Consider the following 26275-nt stretch of genomic DNA (forward strand, 5'->3'; position numbering starts at 1 on the left):
CTTATCATACCTTTAATAAAAGCTTTATCGTATACGTAGCAAACACGAGTACACACATAAAATATCGAGGTAAACAAAACATTTGTCATTTATTTCCAAATAAACTTATCCAAACTTCAAATTGTTCCTTTTCTTTTTAAATATACCAGCGTTTATCATAATTTTAAATTAATTTCCTATATTTTTTTTTTTAATGGATAAAACTTCCCATTGGCAGAACATCAAACCTCTTATTCTGTAGTAACAATTAATAACCTTTTTTTTATAAATCCCTGTCTCACATTACCTTAAAACAATTTAACAGATCATTGTATTCATTTATGAGATACTTCACAGACATGTGTATTTATACTTAGACTCAATCGAAATCCAAAGGAACATTTTCAAATCGAAGTGCCCTACAATTTGCAACGCAAATGATCATTAATTATGGGAATCCCAGCCGCAGTCTAAACCTCACATTAAATACTAATTACATTCGGACAATTGCATATTTGATTATTCGAGAAACAAGGGAAATGGAAGCATTCAATCGATCAGTCGATCCGATATTTGCCCGATCGTCTATTTTCATTACGATAATTAAATTATCCATAAGCATGGAAGAACCGATTGGAATTTAAATGTATATTTAAAGCGAATTTAAATACACCCCTTAATTATGTTTCGTCATGACTCTTTGAGTAAATAAAACCAATTTTAGTTAAATACGGTATTAATAATCCATTCCATTGCGAGCTTGATCAGAGCTATATTTAACTTATGACATATTATTATATTATCATGTTTACATGCCATCTATAAGTTAATAAGTAGATTATTTTAACCGACTTTTCCAAAAACGAAGACGGTTTCCAATTAGACTCATTTTTTTTTGTTTTGTTACCAGATCTCTCAGACTCCGTGGGTTTTCAACCGATTGGCGTGATTCTTTCTGTGTTTGGTAGAAAATTGTTGTCATTTGGTCTCATATCAGAACCTGCAGTTTTACCGCCCTCCCCAGATACGTCGGTGACCTTTTGCTAGAAAAACAATTATTTGTGAGAAATTTTGAAAGAATAGAAAAAAATTGATCACGAGGCGGAATTCGAACCCGCGTTTTTTGCCTAACCGTAGCAACGCCTGTACAATTATTTGTATTTATATTCTTGAAGCTTCATTTATAATATACTAGCTAGAATCCGTCACGTCACTTGCATAGTATTTGGGTAAATAGTAATAGGTAAAAAATAAATCTATCGCTGTGCCGAATTTCATACTGATTCGATAAGGTGTGAAAATTAATAAATGATTGTAAATAAGCTTTCATTTTATAATCATGTACTTGTTCATATACGTGAAATTTGCAAGTCGATTTATTTCTATACTTTATTCTTGGGAATTATATGAACCCTATGCATTTATGAAGTGCATAAGATAATATGAACAATGAAATATAAAAAGTAGTATAAACACGTACTTCTGCCACGAAAATTGTTTAACAATGACACTTTTTATTTCTACATAATATAATATGCTGTCATATATCTTTATAGCAATATAGTTGGCATTGTACATTTATATATGAGATGAAATGTGAAGGAAACAAATATTTATCATTAATGTTAGACTGTTGGTGACATATGGAAAATTGTAGGAGTGAAAAATGATGTGGGCTGACATCGTGTCAACAGATGGACGAAAGATGTGGTAGACCCATGAGACTATTTTGGAATATTATTTTTGTATCGTAGATTAAGATAACTATTAAAGGCCAATTACTTATTCTAACTTGTAGTTACTTTTAGAAATCTTTGGATAGTAATAATAATAAGCCTCTTATCCTGCACTACTTTCTTCTTTATTTTGTATATGGTTCTTTATTTAGTTATAAAATATCTCTGAGTTCATTGTGCCTCTTGGCAAAGGCCTCCTCTAACAATTTCCATTGTACTCTGTCTCTAGCAACCCTTCTCCATTTTGGGCCGTCAGTTTTAGTTCATCTTCTCATATCTTGCTTTGTCTTCCTCTATTTCTTCTCCCATCTCTAGGGTACCAGTCTGTTATGGTGTGGCTCCACTTCTCTTGTATACTGCGCAGCATGTGTCCAGTCCACACACACAGGAATATCATATTACTAGATATTAATTCTAAACATTAAGTTTCTTAATATGTTCTTTATTTTTGAATTCAAAAAAATATGAACCACTTGATTTAACGAAACTTTAGTAGTATTCAATATAATGAAAAGATACGTATCGAAATATTACTTATCAATTAATATTAATTCTGTCAAAGCGTTTTAAAGAAAAGTTTTTGAATATGGTAAAAGAGAAACACTGAAAGTGTCCCCGCTCAATTTATTTAACAATTTATGGCAGCTACAGAATCTGACTCGAAGCGGATTTATTAAGGTTAGCTTTGTAACAATTTATTGGGTTTCGTAGCGAAGAAGCAGCAGACCTGTCTGTAGAACAAAATTTAATAGTCTCGTTAGCAATGCTTTGTTCTTTATCAATTGTTTTGAAACAATTAATTGTTGAATATTCTATTAAGTTTAACAATCTTCAGCTTTGCTATTTTGAAACTGATTTCAATGACCTTGATAGGATTAAAATACACAAAAGAGCTCGACCAAAATTGAAATATTTTTATATTGCAATTGACACATTACATACACAAAAATACAAATGCAAGAAAATATATAAAATAAATAATTAAACATAAAAATAATTAAATTAACTCAAATTAAATAATGTTGTTAAGTTAGATATTTAGTTGAAGGTCATAATAAAAACTAATATAACATACATAATGAAAGTATAAATGAATTTTTTTTTTTATTAAGTGTTCCGTAAGTTCTATTAAGATTTGTTTCACGTAATCAGAGCAATGCAACGATCCCGGTCTCGCAGGTAGTAGTAGTTCAAATGACCATTTTGCCGCAGGGGAAAGTAAAATTATTTATCAGTTCGTAGTTGTAGCAAGTAGCTTCGAGCGCATAAAAACCTAGTATCAGTACTGTGTTGCGTGAATAGAGCGGCACACATAGGAAGAGGTTTTACAATTCTCTGTGATGCTATACGATGCAAACCACTAGCCTCGCGAATACTTACCCTTTCTTTCAAAGAGACCAAGGCAAATACTCTCTTCAGGATATCGAAATTATATACCATGTGTGTCAGATCTAAATTTTAATATGATTATGTTAATATAAGAATTACAAAACAAAAGTACTAATAATACTACTTGACCATTATTAACAGATGAAAATAAAAATATTAAAAATACTTCTTTTGTTTAATAGAAAAAAGATTTTTTATGTTATTTACTAATCGGTGCAATAGTCAGCCATTTAATTATGTAATATATATAAACATAGTTCATTTAACAAGATAAATAAAAATAATAATGAAAGTAAGAAAGGCATGATACATTAATATATTAACCAGCAAATTAAAAGCTAACCTAACCTGCAAAACCTACACCACCACATTTATTTGCGTGGGCGATACAAAATTGCGATAAACGGATATAACTGGCAAAATTAACTTTTATTTAATTAAATGATCTTCGAAATTTGACGTAATTAATTTTACCCAATCCCATTATATAAATACTTAATGCATAAATTAACATACACAAGTGATATACGATAATCGCGTTTGCGGATCAGGGATAGATAATTTACATTGATCCCACTTTGTTAGTGTGCCATCAATACAGATAGGGCTGCAATTAGTTCTAGGGCTGCCCCCAAATATATTTATTCCTTAATGAACGGTTTATGTTTGCTATAAATTAATTTTATTGCAATTAATACGATATTATTTTTTTGTGAAACGATCGATTTATGTAAGTATAGGCTATATTTTCTTATTCAACTTAAAGACACTTTCAATGGAAAATTTATCAACGAGGCTGCTATAAGTAGCACAGAAATTCACCACACGTATGTTAAATGTATTAAATCAACGAATGTATTTATTTCAAACATTCAATCCCTTTCTTCTATTGTATAAAAATAATGCGACAAAGAAGGTTAGGTTTTTGGGCTTCTCATCATATTGTAATGGCAAAGCTTTGTCAAATTATAATTATTCATTCAAGTTTTAAACCAAGACGCTCAAAAAACCGAGGACTTCCAAACAAACTTGCGAATGCCCATAACCCCCTTTAATCCGACGCTGTCCTATAATCCATTCTAAGCCGACTGCTTATAGCTACTTCCCTACCAAAACCCACGTTATAAGTCAAGTACTTTTGATGATTTCGCAATCTTCAGGGAATAGTTTGTTTCATATAGTAAGTATGTAGATCAAATGAAGTGGTTCATTTGATCTATACTATAATCACATATAACAATTTATTAGGACGGCCCAATAAATATAACTCTTCCAATCTTTCATTTACTTTTACGTTTAATATGCTCCACGAGATTTGACAAACAATCCTAATAAAAATAATAGGGAAGGAAGGTAAGGGTATATCCCTTACCTTCCTTCCCTTATTATTATTATGATTTAATTTACTGACACAAAAAGCGAATGAAAAACTACAAGAATTAAAATCCTAACAGTTTCTATGTACCTATTAACAGATAGGAGTCACGACTTTATCTAGGAGTTTTTATATTAGTATTAAGAATGGGACTGGTAACGTGTCTATCTTAATCAGTTCTTTCTTTTTGTTTGATCTATCTTTGCGAATTTCGTTATTTTAAATACCTTTAACTATAATCGGCGTTTTTGTAAGTATTGACTATAAGTTAGCATGATTTGATACAAAACGAATGGCAGTTAATCTGACATTAGAGTTAGAAAATAACAAAACAAACCAAAAACCTAGCTATCTAGAATGAAATATTTGATACGAATAATGTAATTCAAATCCTTAAATTACGGAAAATAATGAATCAATGCGATATTTAAATATCGTTTTCAATTAATCTCTTATCTCCACAAAGAAGATATTCAATAATTACGTTGAATTGAAATAAGATTTTGAAATTACTAATATAAATCTTATTTCAATTCCAATTACAATCATGTATCTTATCTTGCTTAACTTCTAAATTGATCATTAAAATGCTTCATCCTAAATTACAAATGTCTATTAAGGATTATTGTCATGTTTTGTTAATCCTAAACCATTAAGATGAAGCAATTATAGGCAAAACGAGACAGTTATGTCGGCTCGACCCGCAACTCGTCTTAATTATTCTGCAATAATCAGCAAACCCCAAAGCGCAGATTCAAGTTACTTCCAATAAGTTGCGAATTTAAATTGCTATGGAATCAATTCAGAGGCTTCCGATGTGGCTTATACATTTGTTTGGAGGGTCGGTATGATCCCCTTTGTTTGACATTTGAATTTTGCATTTATTTCCAACTCCTGAATAACATCCCATTAAAACAAATTTCCACTCGTATGCTTGTGTTTATTTATAAATAAGTCTTCTTTCCTTAGCTTTGTAAATATTGATTTAAGTTAAATAAATTATTACGACGGCTTGGATTTACTTTCAGTCGTCTCATAGTTGACCTGAATACTGTAAGCTTGATATTTTAAATTTATAAATAAGCTCTATTTATGGTTATATTCGTACCCGACGTAGTTGGGATTTTATTAATATAACATTTCTTAAAATTTGTCATATACATTTATCCTGTTAAATTTACAAGCATTTATTCGTCGCGCTTATCAAACATCTGAAATTGTTCGAGTACATTTTCTGAATTAATATTTGCTACACATTTACATGTTCAAATAAAAAGGAACCGCAGCGTATGAATGAAACAAAAGGTTCACGCCTAATTAACTGCCACGAAATGGCGCGAAACTTTTTACGAATTCCAGTTAGGTATAGCATTGATATTAAAATATTGAATTTATTAAAAAAATAATAAGTAAAAGAAGTTTTTAATAAGCCTGAGTGGTCTTAAGTATTGTTATAAGTAACTTGATTCGACTTTTAAAGCTTCTATCACCGCGTGACTGAACTCGAAAAACTCATGAAGAACATTTGAAGATCAAAGAACACAGTTTTCGCATATTAAGCTTTTATTGTTTTTAATTAATTTGTCATAACTTTGATTTGCATGAATTGATTTGTTTCGGCAATTGGGTGAAGACTTTTTTGTATTCTATTAATTTTTTATGCGGTGGATAAGCAATGAATGATATCAATATAGGCACAGATAATTATATAATTCTATATGTATAGTTGTCATTTTTAACGTGTCATGTAAACAAAATGTGTCGAAATTGATTCCACATTAGCTTGCATAACTTGCTGGATTAAATAAAAATAGGATGGATGAGAATAAAGGAAAAGGGATTGGATCGAAATCGAATTGTAGGAGAGGATGAATAGGGTACAGGATCTTAGCTATCTCGATTAATATGAGCTCGATAATGTAAAAGCTTCTATCATGAAATCGTGCTAACAACCCGAATATAAACAAATTTTACTGACGTGACTTTCTAGAGTGCGGCAGTTCTCAACTATTAAATGAGAAAATTTATAAGGAAGGGTGAGTATGTTCCACTCAAATACTATAGAGCGGATTAAAACAACATTTGATTTGCATTTGACAACAAAATGATATATAATAACTATAAATGATATATAAAACATAATTTTTAAAATAAAAAAATTACGATATAATACAATAGGCGGTGTATTTGAAACAAATATATGCCTTATCTTACAAGTAATGCTTCGGGTCAGAGCTGGTGTCATAATTTTTATTCCAATATTTTACTTTTAAACCTTATTAAAAATACTATGAAATAAAAATATGGTTAATCCAATTCGCTAATCATCATCAAATTTATTATAAAAAATATTGAATAATAAACTCTTTATTATGAAGTATAATACTTGCCTCATAATCACATTTTATAATGTGATTATAGTTGATGTAGGCCATGACAAATTAGTGTCCTTTTTTTTTAAATATAGGCTATATAAGTTAATCTAAATTAGCAGAAAATATTGAATCCTAAAAATTTCCTTTGAATAGATATATAATATGACCAGCTGAGTAACCACATAAAAATAAACATTTATTGAGGTTTAGGTTACAATCAGAGAAAATTGGATTCCTAAGAAACAGTGTCGATTTCGATTGATGAAGTATAATTTTAAATTTTATACATGGCTTTTATTGAAAAAAAATCGTTATATTATTAACGCTTAGAATCTGTATGAATCTTATTTATTCAGAAAGTGTAATCAAGCAAACTTAAGCATGAAAAGGGTTTTGTAACTTATCGCTACAAGTCTGGAATATTAATTATTTAAATCCTGGGATCACGCCCCATTATCTTATTAAATGAGCAATTTAAAAATTATTAATTATTCAAGGTAACTATATCTGAACAAAAATTACATTTTTTTATACGAAAAATGTGTCCCTTTCAGTATTTCAATGGCTTAAACTTAACCGATCATTTTCTTCTTTATTACCTTATTTAGACTTTCAAAAGAGCCATGACTTGACATAATGAAGGGTTTTATTTAAATTTAAACACGCTCAAAATGTAAATTCTAAATTAAATTTACCGAACTCGTCATTCACCTTCATACTTAATTTAAAAACGATATGAAAGTAATTGATTGAAAAAGCTCTCGTGAATTTTATTGCAGAGTCATTATTGTGTTATTTGTACTTTTAGCTAAATGACGTTTTTATAAATCAGAAAGATCATTGGGCATATTTGACCCGATTCATAAAGGTTTGTGTGTGTTTTCAACCGATTTCAATAAAGACTTTATTATTTATGGTATATAGTGTTATTATTACTTTTTTGTGTTTGTTACCTGATAACTTTTTACTGAGTGAGCTGATTCTTATGATTCTTTTTTTTATTTGAAAGTTGGTGCTCCCTATATGGTACCAGTTGACGTCTACTTCTGACATTTTATTTAGAGACGGCGTAGATTTTTGTTAAAATAATTATTCTGTTTTATTGAACTTGGCCTCACTCTTCAATCCATATAGACATATTTTTTCTAATCTAAAAGAGCTTTAACAATTAATAACAACTTTTTATGAAAACACCTTATTAAATAGCTTTAAGTAAGGCTTAAGTGTCATTATTAATAATGGGCTAATTATTATGTTCATATAAACAGAGGATGGCCCATATTATGAGAACACATTTAATTTAGAAATTAAAAACTTTTTTAACGGATTTTAAATGCGATTCATTCATTATATTATTAACCCGACGATTCGAACATTTTACAGCGAGCGTGGTCACGGGGAGACTGAGATGTTATGAATCTCAGATACCTCTCAAAATGAAGTAGACATCTTATACTCAATGTTTGCTAAAAGTACTTATGTATTACACTAGGATATTTAGGGTATTGTTTGTTTTTAGCATAAATCACTGGATAAAACACAACAATCGATGGATATGTAAGCTTATTAAAACCAACTTCAAATAATTAAAATTATATCTAAATAGTGTGAAAACTAATTATCGCCATTAAATGCATTTATTATTCAAACTGATTTATTGATAACTTAATGATCTGACACATGTAATATCGTTCTTTTATGATTATTTGTTGAATTTGATATTTTAATATTATAATAAATTTTTTCGAATAATACCTAGCAATTTTAAGAAAAACTCATCATCATCAAAACGCATTTATGGCAATTGAGTAGAAGGTAATATTTGATTACTAATTCACAAGTTCAAGCTCAACCTACAAGTTCTTCGCAAACGTCAAACAACGTATCTGTTTCTTATGTCACACAATATAAACGTAATTAGAGATGAAAAATGCTTATTAGCGGCACCATCTGCCAATTACAGTGTGTGTATATCTACGAGGCATATCTTAATGACACGATGTATCAGATGCATTATCCACCTTAATTGGATATTAGGTATAAATAATACAGAATAGAGACACAGTGAATTATAAGGCATTATGGTACCAACGGTGAAATGATGAGTGCCTTATGTTAGCATTTAATTCCAAAGTATGTGTTGTCCGACGAAAGAATATAATTTGTCTGTTTATTAAATAAAAAAGAAACAATATCAAAGATAGTATTTTCTTGTGTTTGATTTTACGCGAGTATCATACATTTAGAAATTAAAATTTTTTAAAGGATTTTAAACGCGATTTATTCAATATATTATTAACCCTACGTTTCGAACACTTTACAGCGAGCGTGGTCACGGGGAGACTGAGATGTTACATGCCTTGAAATTCATACAAAAATAAAGCTGCTAAGTGTTCGAAACGTCGGGTTAATAATATAATGAATAAATCGCGTTTAAAATCCGTTAAAAGGTTTTTGATTTCTAAATATCAAAGATATTACCTATTTTTATATTATGACATTAAATTATCATACTTTCTAACCTTTATGTTTTTAAATCTAGCTAATAGCTTTTAGTATGAGTATGAAAAGGAAATATCTTTTCATAACATCTTAACATCTTAATATTGTCGAATGTTATGTATCATAAACATTTTGATAGATTTATTTAAGAAAATTTAATAAGCTGCTTTGTGAATTTTTATTCCAGTATCGAAAATTGCTTTGGTTTGCTTTAGTGTCTAACAGTCTTCGACACATATAATGTTAAGGCTATTCGCAAATGTATACAGATGATTGGCGTGCAAAAAGGATTCGATGTAAATACTATGGTACAGTGGGGGAGTAGTAGGCCCATTAGTTTTTCTCGCTCTTAGTCCCTTCCTTTATTCCCATCGTCAACTCCTTTAGTGGCTACAACCAGCTCCTAAAAAATGTTCATGGGCGGTGTTGATCGCTAATCATCAGGAGAACCACCTAATAAGTTTCCCGCTTAAACACAATATAGATAACGCTTTTCATAAATTATTATTTCTATTGTTCCAGCCTGATGATCGAGAAACACATGTACTCTCCGTCGACGAAGGCGGCCTGCTGGCTGGCGACATTCCTAAGCGTTTTTGTTACAGGTATGTAATATTAGTATTATTGTAATATTTGAAAATAATTCAAAAACTCAAGAAAGATTTTTTTTTTGCATCTCTGGACTATTTTATTCAGATTACTTTAAATCGGATAAAGAGTTGTTGACACTAAATCCTGGAAACGGGTAGGCTGTTTCCCATTAAATTATCCCACCTTAGTATTCCGGATTCGTTTATTTTCTATAATCAGATTCCAGCTAGTTTACAGTTCTAGGAATACTAGGATACGAGGATTGTACGAGGATTGCAAGAACAAGAGCGGGTGTTTATATTCTTGAACTTTAAAGTTGTATAAGTACCTACTTTCATTCTGGCGTCATTCCTCACATTTAATATTGCTTTGAATTATTCAGGCAGGAATATGTACCGTAATATATTTTGTACGAGATGCGATTTTCATTTAATATTTTCAAATGGTCATACTAACTTCCAATTGTAGGTAACAAATAAATCTTATTGCTGAGTAGGTAATACATTTATTTTAAAGCAAAATCTATTAACAAGAACTTACATTATTTTAACACAATGAAGTAGATATGTTTTCGAACACAAATAAGTAATACCCCGACGTAAATTTTGTGGCGTTTGCTATAAGAAATATCGTTAAATTATGGCTATTATGAAAATGCATAGCTCCTTAAAAACTTGAAGTAAATATTCCGCTAATAATTTTACAATTCACGACATCGACAAGTTAAGACTCCGCCTTTTCTAAGGAAAATTGAATATTAATTTGTTGGAAAATCTCTTGGAACTGGATATTTCGGTTCGGCGGGTGCTTTAATAATTCAGGTCATATTGAATAGAAAAGGAAAAACGACGTTATCTGCTCAAACCATTTAGCTCCTTTTATATATTTATAATGTGAGATCTTTTAAAGCCTACGATTTTATGTGATATTGGTACAGAAAGTAATATTAAATTGTTACTTGTGAATGCGAAAATTTATAAGAGAGAGCTTAAAAATTTACTGTTTATGGTCACAATGTGCAACTGTGAGCAAAAAATTCAATAATATTTCATAATTGCATAAAACAAGTGTAATAAGTATCTAAGTATAATGCGATCAAAACCGTAAATTCAGCCCACGCCAGTAAATATGTAATTAATGGTCTAATTTGCCTTTTGCATACTCTATAAATCTCTAGAAAGAATACAAAACTAAACAAAAATATTTATTATACAACAAAATAAAATTTCCAGTAATGTCTAAATGGGCAAGTAAATCAATTTATTCTGTAATAAATACGTTTGTAACTTTATCGGTATAGTGCGACTAACGACTACGTAACTCATACAAAAATTGAAAGAAAATATCGATAATAACGAATCCTAGATATTTAATTTAATAATTCACACTTCAATGAAACATTTGCGCAATTCGATGTTATCCCAAATAAATACCTTCAACTTTTATGCCAGTCGACAGTTTATTATTGTGTTAAACAAATACGTATTTATTGCAGGAGAAATGCCAATCCAAGCAGAGGTTGAACCGGAGTTTTTACAAGCACTCGAAAACCACACGGTCACACAGGGCAGGGACGTGCACTTCACGTGTGTTGTCAATCACCTGTCAAATTATAGGGTGAGTTTATTTCTATATTGTACGCTCGATCCAGCAATATAATGTACTTATAAAAAATGCCCTCGTGCTCATTGGTATAAATAGAACTCCGGAAAACTTATAAAGGAAAACTAGAAAGCAAGTTCGTCACAATTGTATTTAGTTTGTCAATGGAAAGTGTTAGTTTTCTTTATAAACATGTTTATCCTTGTTTAAGTATGTATAGATTTTTTTGGGATATGTTTACGAATTTTGTTGTAAAATATTGTGTACTTTTTAAATACAAACGTTTCGCAAGACGTAACACATTTATTTATTTAAATTAATTATGATTTTGTTTTTAATGTGTATGATAAGATTTTACAAAGACATGTGTATCTATAATACATAGATAGTAAAATTATAAAACTAATATTATATTTACTAAAACTAGTTAGTAATAATTTATATTCATTAATAATAATCTTCCTGTGGAATACCAGTAACAAACCTACGCTTTATATACACTACGTGAAATACTCATTGAAAGGGGATAAGCTTACTCATAGAACCGACGTCCATAAGTCAACTTGTGTGAATTTCAGAGATATTCGCCGTTTTTCCAACCGGGACGTTTAAGCTCTAAAAAATATTTGTATTATTTAGGAATGAATTGTGAATTGTTCGTAATGGGCCTTCGAGGTGACTTTGGAATCATAATTCTACTTTTAAAAGGTAAAAGGTTGAAGTTTATTTCGTGTCACGTTAATTACGAGCTTTTTCACCGAGACAAGAGTCATAAACTTATTAATGTAGAGTAATTTATCTCTCCGCCATAATAAAACGACCTCGCGTATTGTCGTTGTACGTCCCGTCGTTGAAAAACTGAAAATAAAATATTTGTTTATTGTCCTTTCAGAATAATAAAAGATAAAGGAAAATTACTTAGAGTTATAACCTAATTTTCATACTTTCTTACTTAATTACGTGCGTTTTAATTAATTTTCCTTATTTTCCCTTTGTTGTGAATTAATATTAATTAAAACGGACAATGTACATCGCTTTATAAAAATCGGTAACATAAAACTGAGATTCGTGAGATAAATCAGAATGCGCATGAAAAGTAGGTAGTTATTCAACCGTACAATTTACATTAACGCTTCAACAAAGATGGGGGTGTTTAACGGCTTGATGCAATGAAATGCTTTTAATAATTAATTCAAATATCTATACTTATACCGATACTCGATGCGGAATGAAAGTCTCTTAACATTTAAGCGGATCTCGTGTACAAATTGGATAATAATGGAAAATAAACAGCGAGAGCAGTGTAATTACATCTCAGTCGCTGCCAACGTCGTCGGTCATTACGAACTATGTATACTCGATATGGTGCAGCTTGTACGGCGGGAGCGTGTTGCCCGCGAAATATGATATCGAATTGCATTTTCACATTATTAAGCGTATATAACTTTTTGTACGTAAGGATATAATAAATATAATTTGAAAATAAATTGTTTGAAATAGGAAAAGGATATACAGAAGGGAATAATATGTGTGGATATATTAAGGCTTAAGGATAACAATTGCTTAACATTTTAAATAAATTTTTATGTTGGGATACATTATAAATATTAATTCACAATTGCAAAAAAATTAATACAGCTGAAATAAAATCTATTACGTTGAAAAGTCTGAATACGATATGTAAAATAATTAAAATTGCCTATGAAATACATTCAATATAGAAAATGGAAAAACATAAAAAAACATATTTACGGCCGAAATTTTTATTCAATAGTGAAATAAATTCTTGGATATATGTGAATCACTGATAAATATCGCTTTGCAAATATTTTAATTTAATCCACGGACGAATGTTTAAAAATACGCTCAATAATTTTAATATGCTTAAATCTTTAACTGAAATTGCAACGTTCAGAAACAAAAACAATTTTTTTATTCGACTGAACATAACCTAAAAATGCAAACTTAATCTGCATGCTTCAATTGAACCCGGCACACAGAAATTATTAAGACGGAGAACATAACTCGCAGCGACGACTAATGCCGTAGCTATATCGCAGCGAAACAATACGTTAATAATAACGTAGCCTGCACGGAAGTTGCGCTAGCTCTCGTCGGAAATAATTCTCACAAACAATGAAATTGTTACTAATTTATTTTCCAACCGCAACAAAGCGGGATGTCACATGAAAAATGCGCGGCAACAGTGCGGATGAGACACCGTACATTCCTCGAGACGAACCATTTTACTTATAGCATCCACAGTTTTACCTACACACACCACAGTTACAGTGTTTAAGTCACAAGTTTCGTCTCTGCCAGCGAACAATACAAGCGATTTAAAACTTGGGGAACCGTGAAAATTGCGTGCAATTTATGACATTAATCCTACACATTAAGGGAAAATTCACCCTCGTATGCAATTCCGACTAAGTGTTTTGTTTCGTCTTATACATAATCTTTCTCATTTAATTCTTAAATTACCTACGGGATCCTTGGCGGTAATAGTACGCGATTTTTCTCTTATGACGTGTGGTCGTTTATCGTTCTAGCTAAGGAAAAGATAACGTTTCTTTATGGTTTATACGTATACATAGTTTTATAATTTAGTTCTATACTTTAAAATATAGAATGATGAACTATTTTTACTTTCAGTTATTTAGAAATTGAATATGATTTTTAATCCAATATAGCATTTAAAACTATTAATTGTAAGTGGGATAATAATAAATCAACGCTTAAAGCTAATATTTAGCAAAAAGGATATTTATTATCCACTACCAGATTACGTGTGATTGAATGTTAAAATAGAACAGTTATAATAAAAAAATATTCACAATTATAATTTTAACAAAATAGCTTTTCACACAGGTGGCGTGGATAAAATCAGACTCAAAAGCGATCCTGGCTATCCACACAAACATGGTGGCGTTAAATCCTCGCCTATCAGTTACGTACAACAATCACAACACGTGGAAACTCCACGTCAGCAATGTGCAAGCCAGTGACTCTGGGACTTACATGTGCCAAGTGAACACAGACCCCATGAAAAGCCAGGTGAGTTTAAATCTTTTTTTGGCAGTAACAAAGGTACAACATGGTAAATTATGTAACACACTTGTATGTGAAACTACGTTTATATTTTTATTTTATTTTTAGTTTAATAATAGTATATATATTATTTAAAATTTGCAAAGAAGGACACAGGTTTGAACATCACCTTATGATCAAAGTTTTATAGGTTTTTTTAAAAACTTTACAACTACTTTTTTGTGCACATTTCCCTGATTCAGACCTTTGACTATAAAATAAACGTTGAATTTGGTATAAAAATATTGTTACTGTACCTATAAAATTAAACGTAATTTAGAGAACACTCGAGAATGCTCGATGATTATGCCCACTTCTGTCCTACATTTAGTGTGATATCACAAATTACTGAAATACGGTAGATATTATCCTGCTAATATGATAAATGCGGAAGTTGTAAGGATGTGTGTGTGTTTGTTACTCTTTAACGCAAAAGCTACTGAATTGATTGCAATGAAATTTGGTACGTAGACAGCTGGACAACTGGAATAACATATAGGCAACTTTATATCCCGATATCCCTACGGGACATGGACTTAACCGCGGGGCGCAGCTAGTATTATCATATATTGTACAACATAGCAGCAGAGAACAAGACGAAACAATGATGTTTTCTTACTAAAATAGAGAGTATTGTACAAATACTTCCGCCGTGAATATTTATTTTATCTTCGTGAAAACCCTCACAGAGTAAATGGGAATGGGATAAGAAGTTCACGAGTTCTTGGGGAGTTAATAATAAACGGAATTTCTTCAGATTAATTAACGACGAGAAACAGTATATCTTATTCATACGTTGTTGACTGACGATCTAATTGATTGAACTGTGGCACATTTTTTTTTTAATTATAGCGTTGATAACATTATGAACTACGTACAAGGTTTCTTGTTGTATTATTTTTAATATAGACTCCTGAGACCTACGAATTCTTAGCGTACGTTTATTTTTAATGAAATGGATGAATGAATCGTTATGAATTACTTTGACTACACAGATGGGCCACCTATCCGTGCTCATACCACCTGATATAGTCGATACGGCTACGGAGGGCAGCTCAGCACGAGAGGGTGGCAGCATCCGCCTGACCTGCACCGCCACTGGAGTCCCCGCTCCCACAGTCATGTGGAGGAGGGAACATAACCAACCCATCGTGTTCAGGCACGACGGGGGGAGGGAGAAGAAAGGTATGTTTTGTTTCATGTATATAAAACTTACGATGATTTGTTTACATAAACACTTCTTATGTTACAAAAACATTTACGTATTTATTTAGAACAATAATGTTGTATTATAAATTAACTATGTATATATCTCAATCGATTTTTACTTCAAAAGATAAAACAATGTCACTGATTCCTTGTTTGATATTTAGTTATTATATAAATGAAGCTTAAATACAATCATCAAATAAATTTGCATCGCATTGCATAATAACATTCTCTCGTCCTGGATGAAATTTAAATTATTTAATGCTGTCCCATTTTAACTTAAAACGGCAATAGCTCCGGCTATTTCTTAAAACCACCTCCGCTGAAAACGTGAAACGTCGAGAATCCACCTGAATAAAAGTAGCCAACAATTTGTACCGTTGTACAATGACTGCGAGCACGTCTAGCGGCGAACGTAATAGCTCGGAAAATATCGTGGATTGTTACATTTCCTTGTTTTCGAGTTGCCTCAATTGGACATTGATTTGAAACTGCCCGGTGTGTAGATACCTATTCTGCGCTGACAAATATTTTTGCAGTAAATCATTAGGTTTATATATTTTTATTTCATATTAGTTTATATACATTTATATTTTATTTAAATATCTGAAGAGCAGGATCTTTTGTTTAGCTGCAATGGTGTTTCATTGAATTTAAATATTCGTTATTCTATACTGTATATTTTAGTTTATTTATCGATGAATTCTAAACAATAAATCTTAGTATCAATTCAGCACGCATTAACAAATTCTGCCATAACTGTACCATTTTACATTTTCAGCGGTACAAAAAAGTACTTAAGCCATTTAATACAAATCTGCATATACAATCGCGAATATTAAACAAAATGTCTAAATTATATTAACATAAGAAATTTTCATGAATCTTGAAAGCGTTGAATTAATTGCGAGAGCTTTTTCCAGTCAGGATATCCTGCTAGCTCGTTAGATCCAGGATTCGCATAAAGCAAATACTTTTTAAACACCCCAGAATAGATATTGTTCTTCTCGTACTTTCCTTTGTACTAAAGAATTTTTCATTTCACCCTTCTATTGCAGAATATTTACAAAATAGTGAGTTTCACGGCAGTTGTGCACTTTTATGTTAACAGTGAACTGTGATTACCAAATGATGTTTGTTCTTAAATTTTTTTATTCTTTAGTTTAGTTCACTTCCTTGTTATTGTCGGATTAGTCCTAATTTCGTGAAAGTGATGATCATAAAATTGCAGACAGTAATTACGATAAGTAAGATAAGTATACAATTTAGACATAATAAATGCAATGAGAAAAAAAAACACAGTAAATTACTAAACTACTAATATTAAAATAAAAAAAACTAATAAATTAAAATAATAAAACTACTAATATTAAAATAATAAAATTACTAATATTTAATTTTTCCAAATTTCTCACCCACACTTCATTGAATTACAGGCTTAATGCTTCCAAACGCTTGGATTATTCAAAGGACGTGGAATTTCATGACAATGGATAGTAAAACTATTTGGAAATGAATTCTACTTCTGAGTTCCTAGAATATTTCTATTTCATTACACAGCAAATACTGATTAAACACTGAAATATGCCAAATTATTGTTGTTTCATACTTGGAATATTATAATTTAGTTAGGTTCATGAAATTCTGTTAATAATATCAACATAAATGCATGTTATTATAATATTATCATATATGATCTACATGCAAACACATCGATAATATTCGCATTCTTATGAAACACAGGAAGGTTCTAATGAACAATGTTCAACAGCGTTGAAATATAATATATACAATACAATACATCACCACAATATACATACATAATTTACATACAGACGTTCAAGGAAGACGCTTAGAAAAGTAAATGGTGCGGAAGGGTAAGTGAAAGAGCGATCCCGAGCTGCATACGACATGTACTTAACAGCTCGGGACATTGTTTAGAGGTTGCCGGCTGCCGCGTGCAAGTTGTAATATTTGTATAAAAGTATCTTTGTTACTGCCTATGTGCATATAAATAAAGGCGATACTGAAAAAATGGTACATACTGTTTGGTGTGCGTACTGAGGAAATTCAAATCGTCATCTCATCAACAGGGATCTGCGTTATCACTTTTCATCGTTATATATATAGTTAAATTATTTAAATTTAATATGTATTGAGTTGTTGCAATCGCGACTTGGTTTGATGTTTTCGGCTTTTACTAGAAGGTCAGAGGCGTTGTACTACTCTATGATTTACTCTTTATACTGTGGTATCACCATATATAAGCAATAAATGTCAGTATTCTTAGAAATTTTACTTATAGTCAAGTATAGTCGTTCAACTTTGGCAATTGAAAGGGTTTTGTAGATAAAAATGAAAACACATTTTATTCCGCTTTTTCCAATTGCTCTCAAACAAATTTAACAAATCAACTTATTTTGTTCAATTTAAATTTAAGAAATAAACTAGAAAAATGTGATTGCACAAAGAACTCATGTCTCCATTAAGAAAAGCATGAAAACAAAACAAGAAGCAAAATCATCTCTAAATTAGAGTGCAATTTGGGGAGCGCCATGTGGACATTGTTCTTATTTTAACCCTTTATAGAGTTTCCCTTTTCCCCGGGGTGCTGAAAGCTCGCTCCACCGAAGAGACTTTCCAATTCAATCTACTTTGCATTGTCGGTACTCGCATGAGGCATTACACCTAGACCCATCACTACCCAACCCCTTGCACTTGCTCCCAAACACTCTTATTCAATGGGTTTTATTTACGCAAGAGAAAGCAGGCCTTAATACATATATCGCCGAAGACAATAAGACGCCTCGCAACGAGATATAAAAGCTTTGAGTTACTCTCCGTTCCTTTTAGTGGGATTCCTTTGAAATGAATCGAATAATTTGCGGACTTTATGTTTATTGTCGGATTTTTATTCACGAAGTGTTTTGTTTAAAGAGCATGGAAAAGGTTATTATATTTGTGCTATATTGGTTGTAAATTAATTTGAAATTTATTTTGTTTTCATGTAAAAATTGTAATGTTATAACTTATTGAGTTATTTAATTTAATATTTATGTAATTGGGCTGTGTATTTTACCAAAAACTCCGATAACATTACCAGAAGTAGGGCCGCTGCAAATGCGTTAGCCGCTTTTAAGGGGTAAAGGATAAGGACAGGATTGACGCTGGAAATAAAGAAATGGATTTGTTAGGATGAGGAAAACAATACGGGGCTCTCACTGAACGTCCCTATTCACCGAACAAAACACAGTAGCATGCTACTATTTCACTTCGATCATCTGTGGGGGTGTGGTACCATCCCCGATGTAAGCTAGCCCAACATTTTCAATTTTTCAACGCGTACCCGGCTCCTATATTTAATTTTTTATTTTATCAATGTATACTTTATAACTGATAGGTCATAATGGTTGTATTAAATTTTTCTGAAATTAAAAATTTACTCATATCCCCGAAATTAAATATTTATTACATCTTGAGCAAGCTTCTCAAAACGATGTGATTTTTAAATACTTACTTTACCTATATCAGACTAAAAACTTTTGTTGCTACTGCACTTTCAATGTCCATAAAACTAGGCGCACAACAAGTTTTAAAACATCATTTATGAAATGTAATTTAGGCACTCTCGTCTATGTAACTTAAATCGACTTCTGCAAACAACTTTCTGTCAGACTTCTACATCGAGCCGTTGGCAAGTAGGGACCAAAAAAGGACAACTGCTCTCTTTGAACTGAATTTTTATGAATTTTTTGTTTGCTCTTTTAAGACTGAACGTAAAGTTATAGCACCGCGGGCAACTGGAGTAATGGCGAAGTCCCTGTACTGGTTTTTGTAAGGCTGTATTCCATGGAAACTTGCTAATGAAATTTCTTTTTATTTGCAAAACATTTCCTTTGATTGATGTTTATAACTCTGAATAACAACAATAACAAAAAATATCATTGTTTTTAGTTTGAAAGTTTAATAAAACCCGGCTTCAATATACAGCCAATAGCGTTTTACTACGGACCCATTGCGTCCGCAGACTAAACTACCGATTTTAATAGACATTATATCAGCCTAATAGAGATTCCCCTATTGTTCTTGGGACATTTATTTGTCACATCCAGGTACGTATATGAACGTCGATTGCCGTCACTCGCTTACTGTAACAATTTGTGCGCCAAACTCGTTATCTTGTCAATACACACATAACTAGGTTCTTTAAACAATAGCGCGCTAACCAAACAATTGACTAATAATTTTCGCTCAACAAACTGGCATATACCAAATGGAAATTTCACGTAACTCCAGCCAGGGATACTATTGGTTGCCTTAATGTAAATGTGGTGTTTCGCTACGTGTGTACGTAATTCTAAATTGCTTGTTTGTTTTCGTTTGAACACCCGGCATTTATTTGTACGTGGATTAAATTTGTACCTTTAATTAAACACGGCGAACGATTCTTGTTTCCTTTTATTGACCTGATTCTAAAAAACAAGCATCTTAAAACTGAGCAGAGGCTTAATTGCAAAATTAAACGTGTCTAAAGTATTAAAGAATGGTAGAAAATCGCTCGGTAATACATAAAGCTAACCATAATAGAGGCGGAGTAAATGTTTGCCGTCAGCTGAATCTCTCGTAACATTAGTTCTGTTTATCGTGGTACAATGCAATTACATATAATTTTTGGCCTCGAAATAGGTCTTAAAGCGTTGAGAATAACCAATTTTATAAGTTAGGTATCCGTGCGAATGTCACCGCAGTAACCATAACCTTTTAGTGGCCGTTTACCCCTCGTTGGAACACTCCGTATTTTTAATAAAAACGCAATATAGTTTTCCGAGCTAGAAATAAAGGAAAGAGCACGGAGTCTTGGAATTTTCAATTTTAAAAAATTAAATCGCTTCAGACAATTGTCAGCAATGATGCGCTCAATAGATGTTAGATAGTTTAATATTGGTTCTGCTTTATAATAATATGCGTCACCAGGAAAATCTTAAGCATTTGGACGATTAGAAAATGAAATTGCATAATCAGATATTACAAAAAATATGGTATTCTTTAAATATATTTAACTGACTGAACCGATAAAAGGCTGAAAGATTGTCAATAGTGATCTATTCTGCTTCCATTTTAGTACTAATTAATTTGTTTGAAAATGCATTTATTTTTTCATTAAACAAGTTCTTTTACTTTCAAAAGGCTATTTATTATGAACTAGTATTTACGGTTCTGTCGTCTCTCCATACTAATACAAAATCCTCGTGTCTCTGCAGTCTAAGATGCAATACTCCTTCGAAACAGGTTCACTGATTTTCGTCAAATCATGTTTAAATGATTGGTACATTTGGCGGGTCTGAGTATTATGTAACTATTTTTTAACCCTAAATGCTCTAGAAGGAGTCTGCAGTGTCAGCGAATATTACACAAAGTTTGAAAATTAAGTTCAAAGTTAATAACCAATTTAACAGTTTCTTTAACAATAAATAAGAACAGTTTACAAAGCGCACACGGAAAATATGTATCTGTAGACTTTTACATTCCCAAGTTTAACAATTGAGTCTGGAATGGCAAGGCGAAAACCGATATAAAAACCTTTGACTTACATATTTATAGACTAGACCCAGCACCGCACTCACGTTTGCGAGTCACGAGTTTAAGATCTCACATGAAATAGTATTTTTTTTTTTTTTTATAAATATTTGTTTTAATAATGTAGCTTATACGTACAATTAGCTCAGATTTTCAAAGATTTTTTTTTCGTGAATTGACAACATAACAGAACTTACATACATACAACACAAAACACCTTTTTACGTATTTTGTTATTACAACGATCATAAAAAGTGTAATTACTTATAAATAATAACCATCCAGTTTTTACTATATCAATTTCAAGGATAATTAATTGTTATTAACATTATGATTTCTGGCGAGTATAAAATTAAAGATGTAAGGCACTGCAAGAGGCGTAAAATGGAACATAAAGTGCGACGTATAACAATAAAAATAAATTAAATAAAAGCTCGCAATGAAACTTCAGCCATTACTCCAGCGGAGAAACACAATTTCATGAGTGTGTCGGATTTAATTATTGCAAATACTGCTAAAATCGCTTAATCTCATTAACGCTTTGAAACTAAATGCTTAACTGAACTGGATTACTTAGTAATAACCACGTAATGGATAGGACTCTTATTCTATCAGCCGAAACTTGGTTAGCAGAATTTATGGTGCTTTGTCTTGAAACTACGCGAAAGTAAATAGAAACAAATTTAATGGATATACAATTCAAAACATTCGTTTTCCTATTATGTATCTTATCTGTATAGAAGATATATATAATATGAAAATTAATGAAAGTTGTTATGTTAAATATTTATACTTTAATGAGGTTTTTGATACAATGGTGATCGTATACGTGTTACAGCTCAGAGGTCTTTGAATGGATTCTCGGGAAAGAATTATATATCATTCAGAGTCTGTCCATGTAAAAGAGTTTAATAAGTAAATTGCTGTTGAAAACAAAGGACCACGGGATGAAACTTTATGTGACGTTTTACATTTTAAATTTAAATTATATGAACCTCGCAAATTTTACCTCTAATGTCATAATAATTAAAAAGAATTTTCTATTCTTTTAGATATATTATAAAAGTATATTCGTAACCAGATACCGAAGAAACAGACTACATATTTCTTGTAATTCTTAGAGGAAACAATCACGCAACAACACCCCTGTAATATGAACACAAACAACAATTCGTAATTAATTCCGGATAGTTATTATGTAATTCTCAGCTGCACTGGGTATTAAATAGTAAATAGTTAACCATTTCCAGTGCACGAAGGCAAGTAGAGCTCCCAAATTACCGCAATAACGGTAATTGCAATTTCCCGCTGAAAAGACCCGTTGTCTTCATTCACTCCGGTGCTAATTCTGATATAGTGGCATTCCTTGGCTGAACTAACATCTAGAATTTTACACACGTCTTATGTTTCATAATTTCTTAGCGTGTTATGATTATAAATGTTGCCATTTTCATAAAGGTGCGCTGTGAAACTTTATTGTAGATTTTGTTGTGTTTTGTTCTCCTGGTGGTTATCTTCGACTTTCTGTATTTTCTATTTTCGCATTATTTTTATCATTATAATAATTATGATTTAGTTGTATTTGTAATATATATTCAAAATAATCAGAATCATCGATCATCACTATAACTTTTCATCATTATTTCCAATTTCTTAAAAAATATATTATACGAATTTCTATACGAAATTGTTTGCAAATTTGTTTGAAAAATGCGTGAAGACTATTTCAACATAACGTCACAAACTTTGATTGTACAGCTTACATAACATTCACTACTCTTAATCTCGTTAAACATAATTCATTTTTACGAGATTTCAAATAAAACCTCCCGTGCTGCCACAAAATCTTGCTATTGTCCTGAAACTTTTTTATTGAGCACGATTCAAGTTAAATCAAACACTCTTATAGTTATGACATTTTCCAAACAGATTTTTTTTATGCTTCTTTGTCGAAGTACAAAATATCACACATTTATTGTACAAAATATAGAGAAAACAATTATGCATATTATTGTTATTTAATTACAGTACAAATTATACATTTAAAAACAGTAATAGCTAAGTCAATAATTGTGAAGAGAGCGGTGTTCAAAATGCAAAACATGCTTATATTAAATACATTTATGCTAGGAATCATGTGCCAATATTACAATTGTTAGGAATTGATATTATTTATATGGAGCTTTGAATCTAATTCAACATTAGTTCTGCTTAATAATATATAATTTGGAGTAATTTGAATTTTATTTGTTTTACCGATACTCTTCGGCAGTAGGCAAAATAAAGCGATTTAATAAAAAAATTTAATCGTAAACAATTTCGTTATTACCGTATTTATAATAACGTAACAACATTTGGACGTGTTTACACAAATTTTGAATAACTGAAGAGCCTTAAAGCGATATTCGAATATATATTTATCGATATAAAGCAAAACACAGTTTGTAATATCTGGCAATATTATTTATAATCATAGATTTATTTTGATCTCCGATTGATCCATTAAGCTAATTACTTACCGTGCTTCAGAAATTCACTACTAAAAGTTAGGCAAAGTGTTTTAATTAACGTCTTAACTCGTTGCCGACGAGGGAAATAGTATTAAGTTTACGAATTAACTAAAATATTCACTCCAGACAGTGTGACTATTTAATTTATTCATTTACGATATTATTATTCGATTAATGTAAATAATTAATTTACATGCGGCTTACTCGTGTTAAACCAAACAAGATAGCTAAGGTAGATAGAAACTGAGATAATACTTTTAATAAGCTCGCGGAAAAACTAATTAAAACTATTTTAGCTCCTCTACACTAATATTACAATGTAAGAAAGTTTCTAGGAGGTCTCTGAGAGTACTGGACTTGTTTAAAAATGTCTTTTGTTTATGCCGCGAAGTCCCTACTTCATAAGATGTAATTACGAGGTATTTTTTGCTTACAGTTAAAAAACAGCTAAGCCTTTTCACTAATACAAACTTTAAAGCTGGTGTATTTATCGACATTACTAATTGGAATACTATTTTATATATCGTTAATGGGGTTTTCTTGTAAAACAAATAAATAATAAACAGTTGTCAATAATTAATTGTATTTTCATGATAATTTAATATTTAAATAAAATAATGAATATCTGAATAAATTTATTTATAAAAATGAACGTATAAACGAAATAACAATAGAACGCTCATATGTATATTTTTGGCTTCTTTGTGCTCATACAATACATTCCCAACTCAATCCAACAAAAACCATGTGAACTGAACGTCTCAACTGAATCGGTATTACATTAAATGTAGCCCCTATTTAGTTCTGTAATACGCAATTATCACCTTGACGTAATCTAAGCAATTAATGTTAGGCAATTGTGGCTCAACGGCAATATGATTAGTTTACGTAAAATCAGTGTCAAATCTAAATTGAACATATACAATAATACATCTGGGCTATGAATTTGATAAGCTCATATGTATTTACGTGACAGGAATGTAATAATGTATAATATGCAAGCCCAACGCCTTTAATAATATCTGATGAGAATGTGTCTGTCACGATTTACTGGCTTTTACGAGATAAATTTACAAGGAAATATTACGAAACATCGTTGTGTTTGTCAAATCTAATCTGAGGTATAATTTTAAACTGAGAATAAGGGATAGTATGGGCATATGAATAATAGAGTAATAAGCGTAGAATGTATGTAAAACTAAATTATAAGAATGTATGATGCGATATGAATCGTATAAAATAAATCACATAACGCAACAGAAATAAATTCACTAAAAATGTAGTAAGGTAAGGTAATAGTAGTTAGAACTGGGTGAAATAAACGTAACCTTTATGATTTTGTGCAATTTATAATTAAATGATGTGATTGAATGTAGAGCCTCTACATTATTGCATTCTTTATTTATCAATAATTAATATTCTGCTCGAATGGCCTAAAATGATATGGCCGATCCCTTTTTTAGTCATATTACTATGAAAATAATAAATTAAGTTATAATCGATGTTCTTACTTAATATAACTAAAGGTATATGTATGCGTAAACTTGTAATTGGTATTTTTATGTCATAGTATTATAACTGTCATGCTATAAACATTTCAGTGTTAAAATTACATACAAACACAGCGTTTATTTAAAATAAATTACATACAAACACAATATTGGTAACATCATAACAACAATTTTCATGATACTCATAATTCCAATATTGATAAAATTATGTTTGCGATATCACGACTGTTAATTCCGTTTAATTAAATGCTAATTATTATTAACGAACAAATTGAACGCGGTTCATTATTACTTACCGAACGTGGTGGAAATTATATCGTTAAATGTATTTTAATAATCTCCTAAAATGTGCAACAATTTATCGACGGCCTGCATGAGCAAAACATATCATGTTGCGATTTTAATGAGAATTATAGTTTTACGTACGATATACAATAACAAACTGAAAATGTACCTAAGTTATTTGTATAAAATATATTACAATAAGACTATTAAGAAACATTTCACTAATTTGTTACGTCTTTTAATATGCTGACATTTAATGTAACATTCTTTTGACGAATTCATAAAATTGCAAGTTTCTGAATTATAAAACAATAATATATAAGAGAATGTCGATATAAAATCGTTATAAATAAATTATGATATTGTAAGAAACTGATTCAGCCCTACCTACGACTCAATGTCTGAAGAAATAGTAGTTACCATAATGCAGACGGCATTTTTTCTTCAACGTGACATTTACCTTAAAATATCAACAGTACAAAACTTCTGAAGACTTTGGTAAAACGAAGAAAAAGTTTTTTTTTTCGCGACACCTACATGGTAA

The 26275-nt window shown here is 30.9% G+C and overlaps 1 protein-coding gene across 2 annotated transcripts in view; it reads left to right on the top strand.

Annotated features, from left to right (window-relative positions):
- Window positions 1-26275, top strand: part of LOC119837204 (lachesin-like) — a 50762-nt gene that overhangs the window by 16402 nt on the left and 8085 nt on the right. For both annotated transcript variants that reach the window (XM_038362733.1, XM_038362741.1), the window contains exons 2-5: window positions 9879-9961; window positions 11443-11564; window positions 14421-14606; window positions 15635-15824. In XM_038362733.1, coding sequence (XP_038218661.1) covers window positions 9883-9961; window positions 11443-11564; window positions 14421-14606; window positions 15635-15824 — 577 coding nt within the window. In that variant the 5' untranslated portion in view covers window positions 9879-9882. The remainder of the gene's footprint in view (window positions 1-9878; window positions 9962-11442; window positions 11565-14420; window positions 14607-15634; window positions 15825-26275) is intronic.

Source organism: Zerene cesonia, chromosome 3 (assembly GCF_012273895.1).
Source record: "Zerene cesonia ecotype Mississippi chromosome 3, Zerene_cesonia_1.1, whole genome shotgun sequence".
Classification (NCBI taxonomy): domain Eukaryota; kingdom Metazoa; phylum Arthropoda; class Insecta; order Lepidoptera; family Pieridae; genus Zerene; species Zerene cesonia.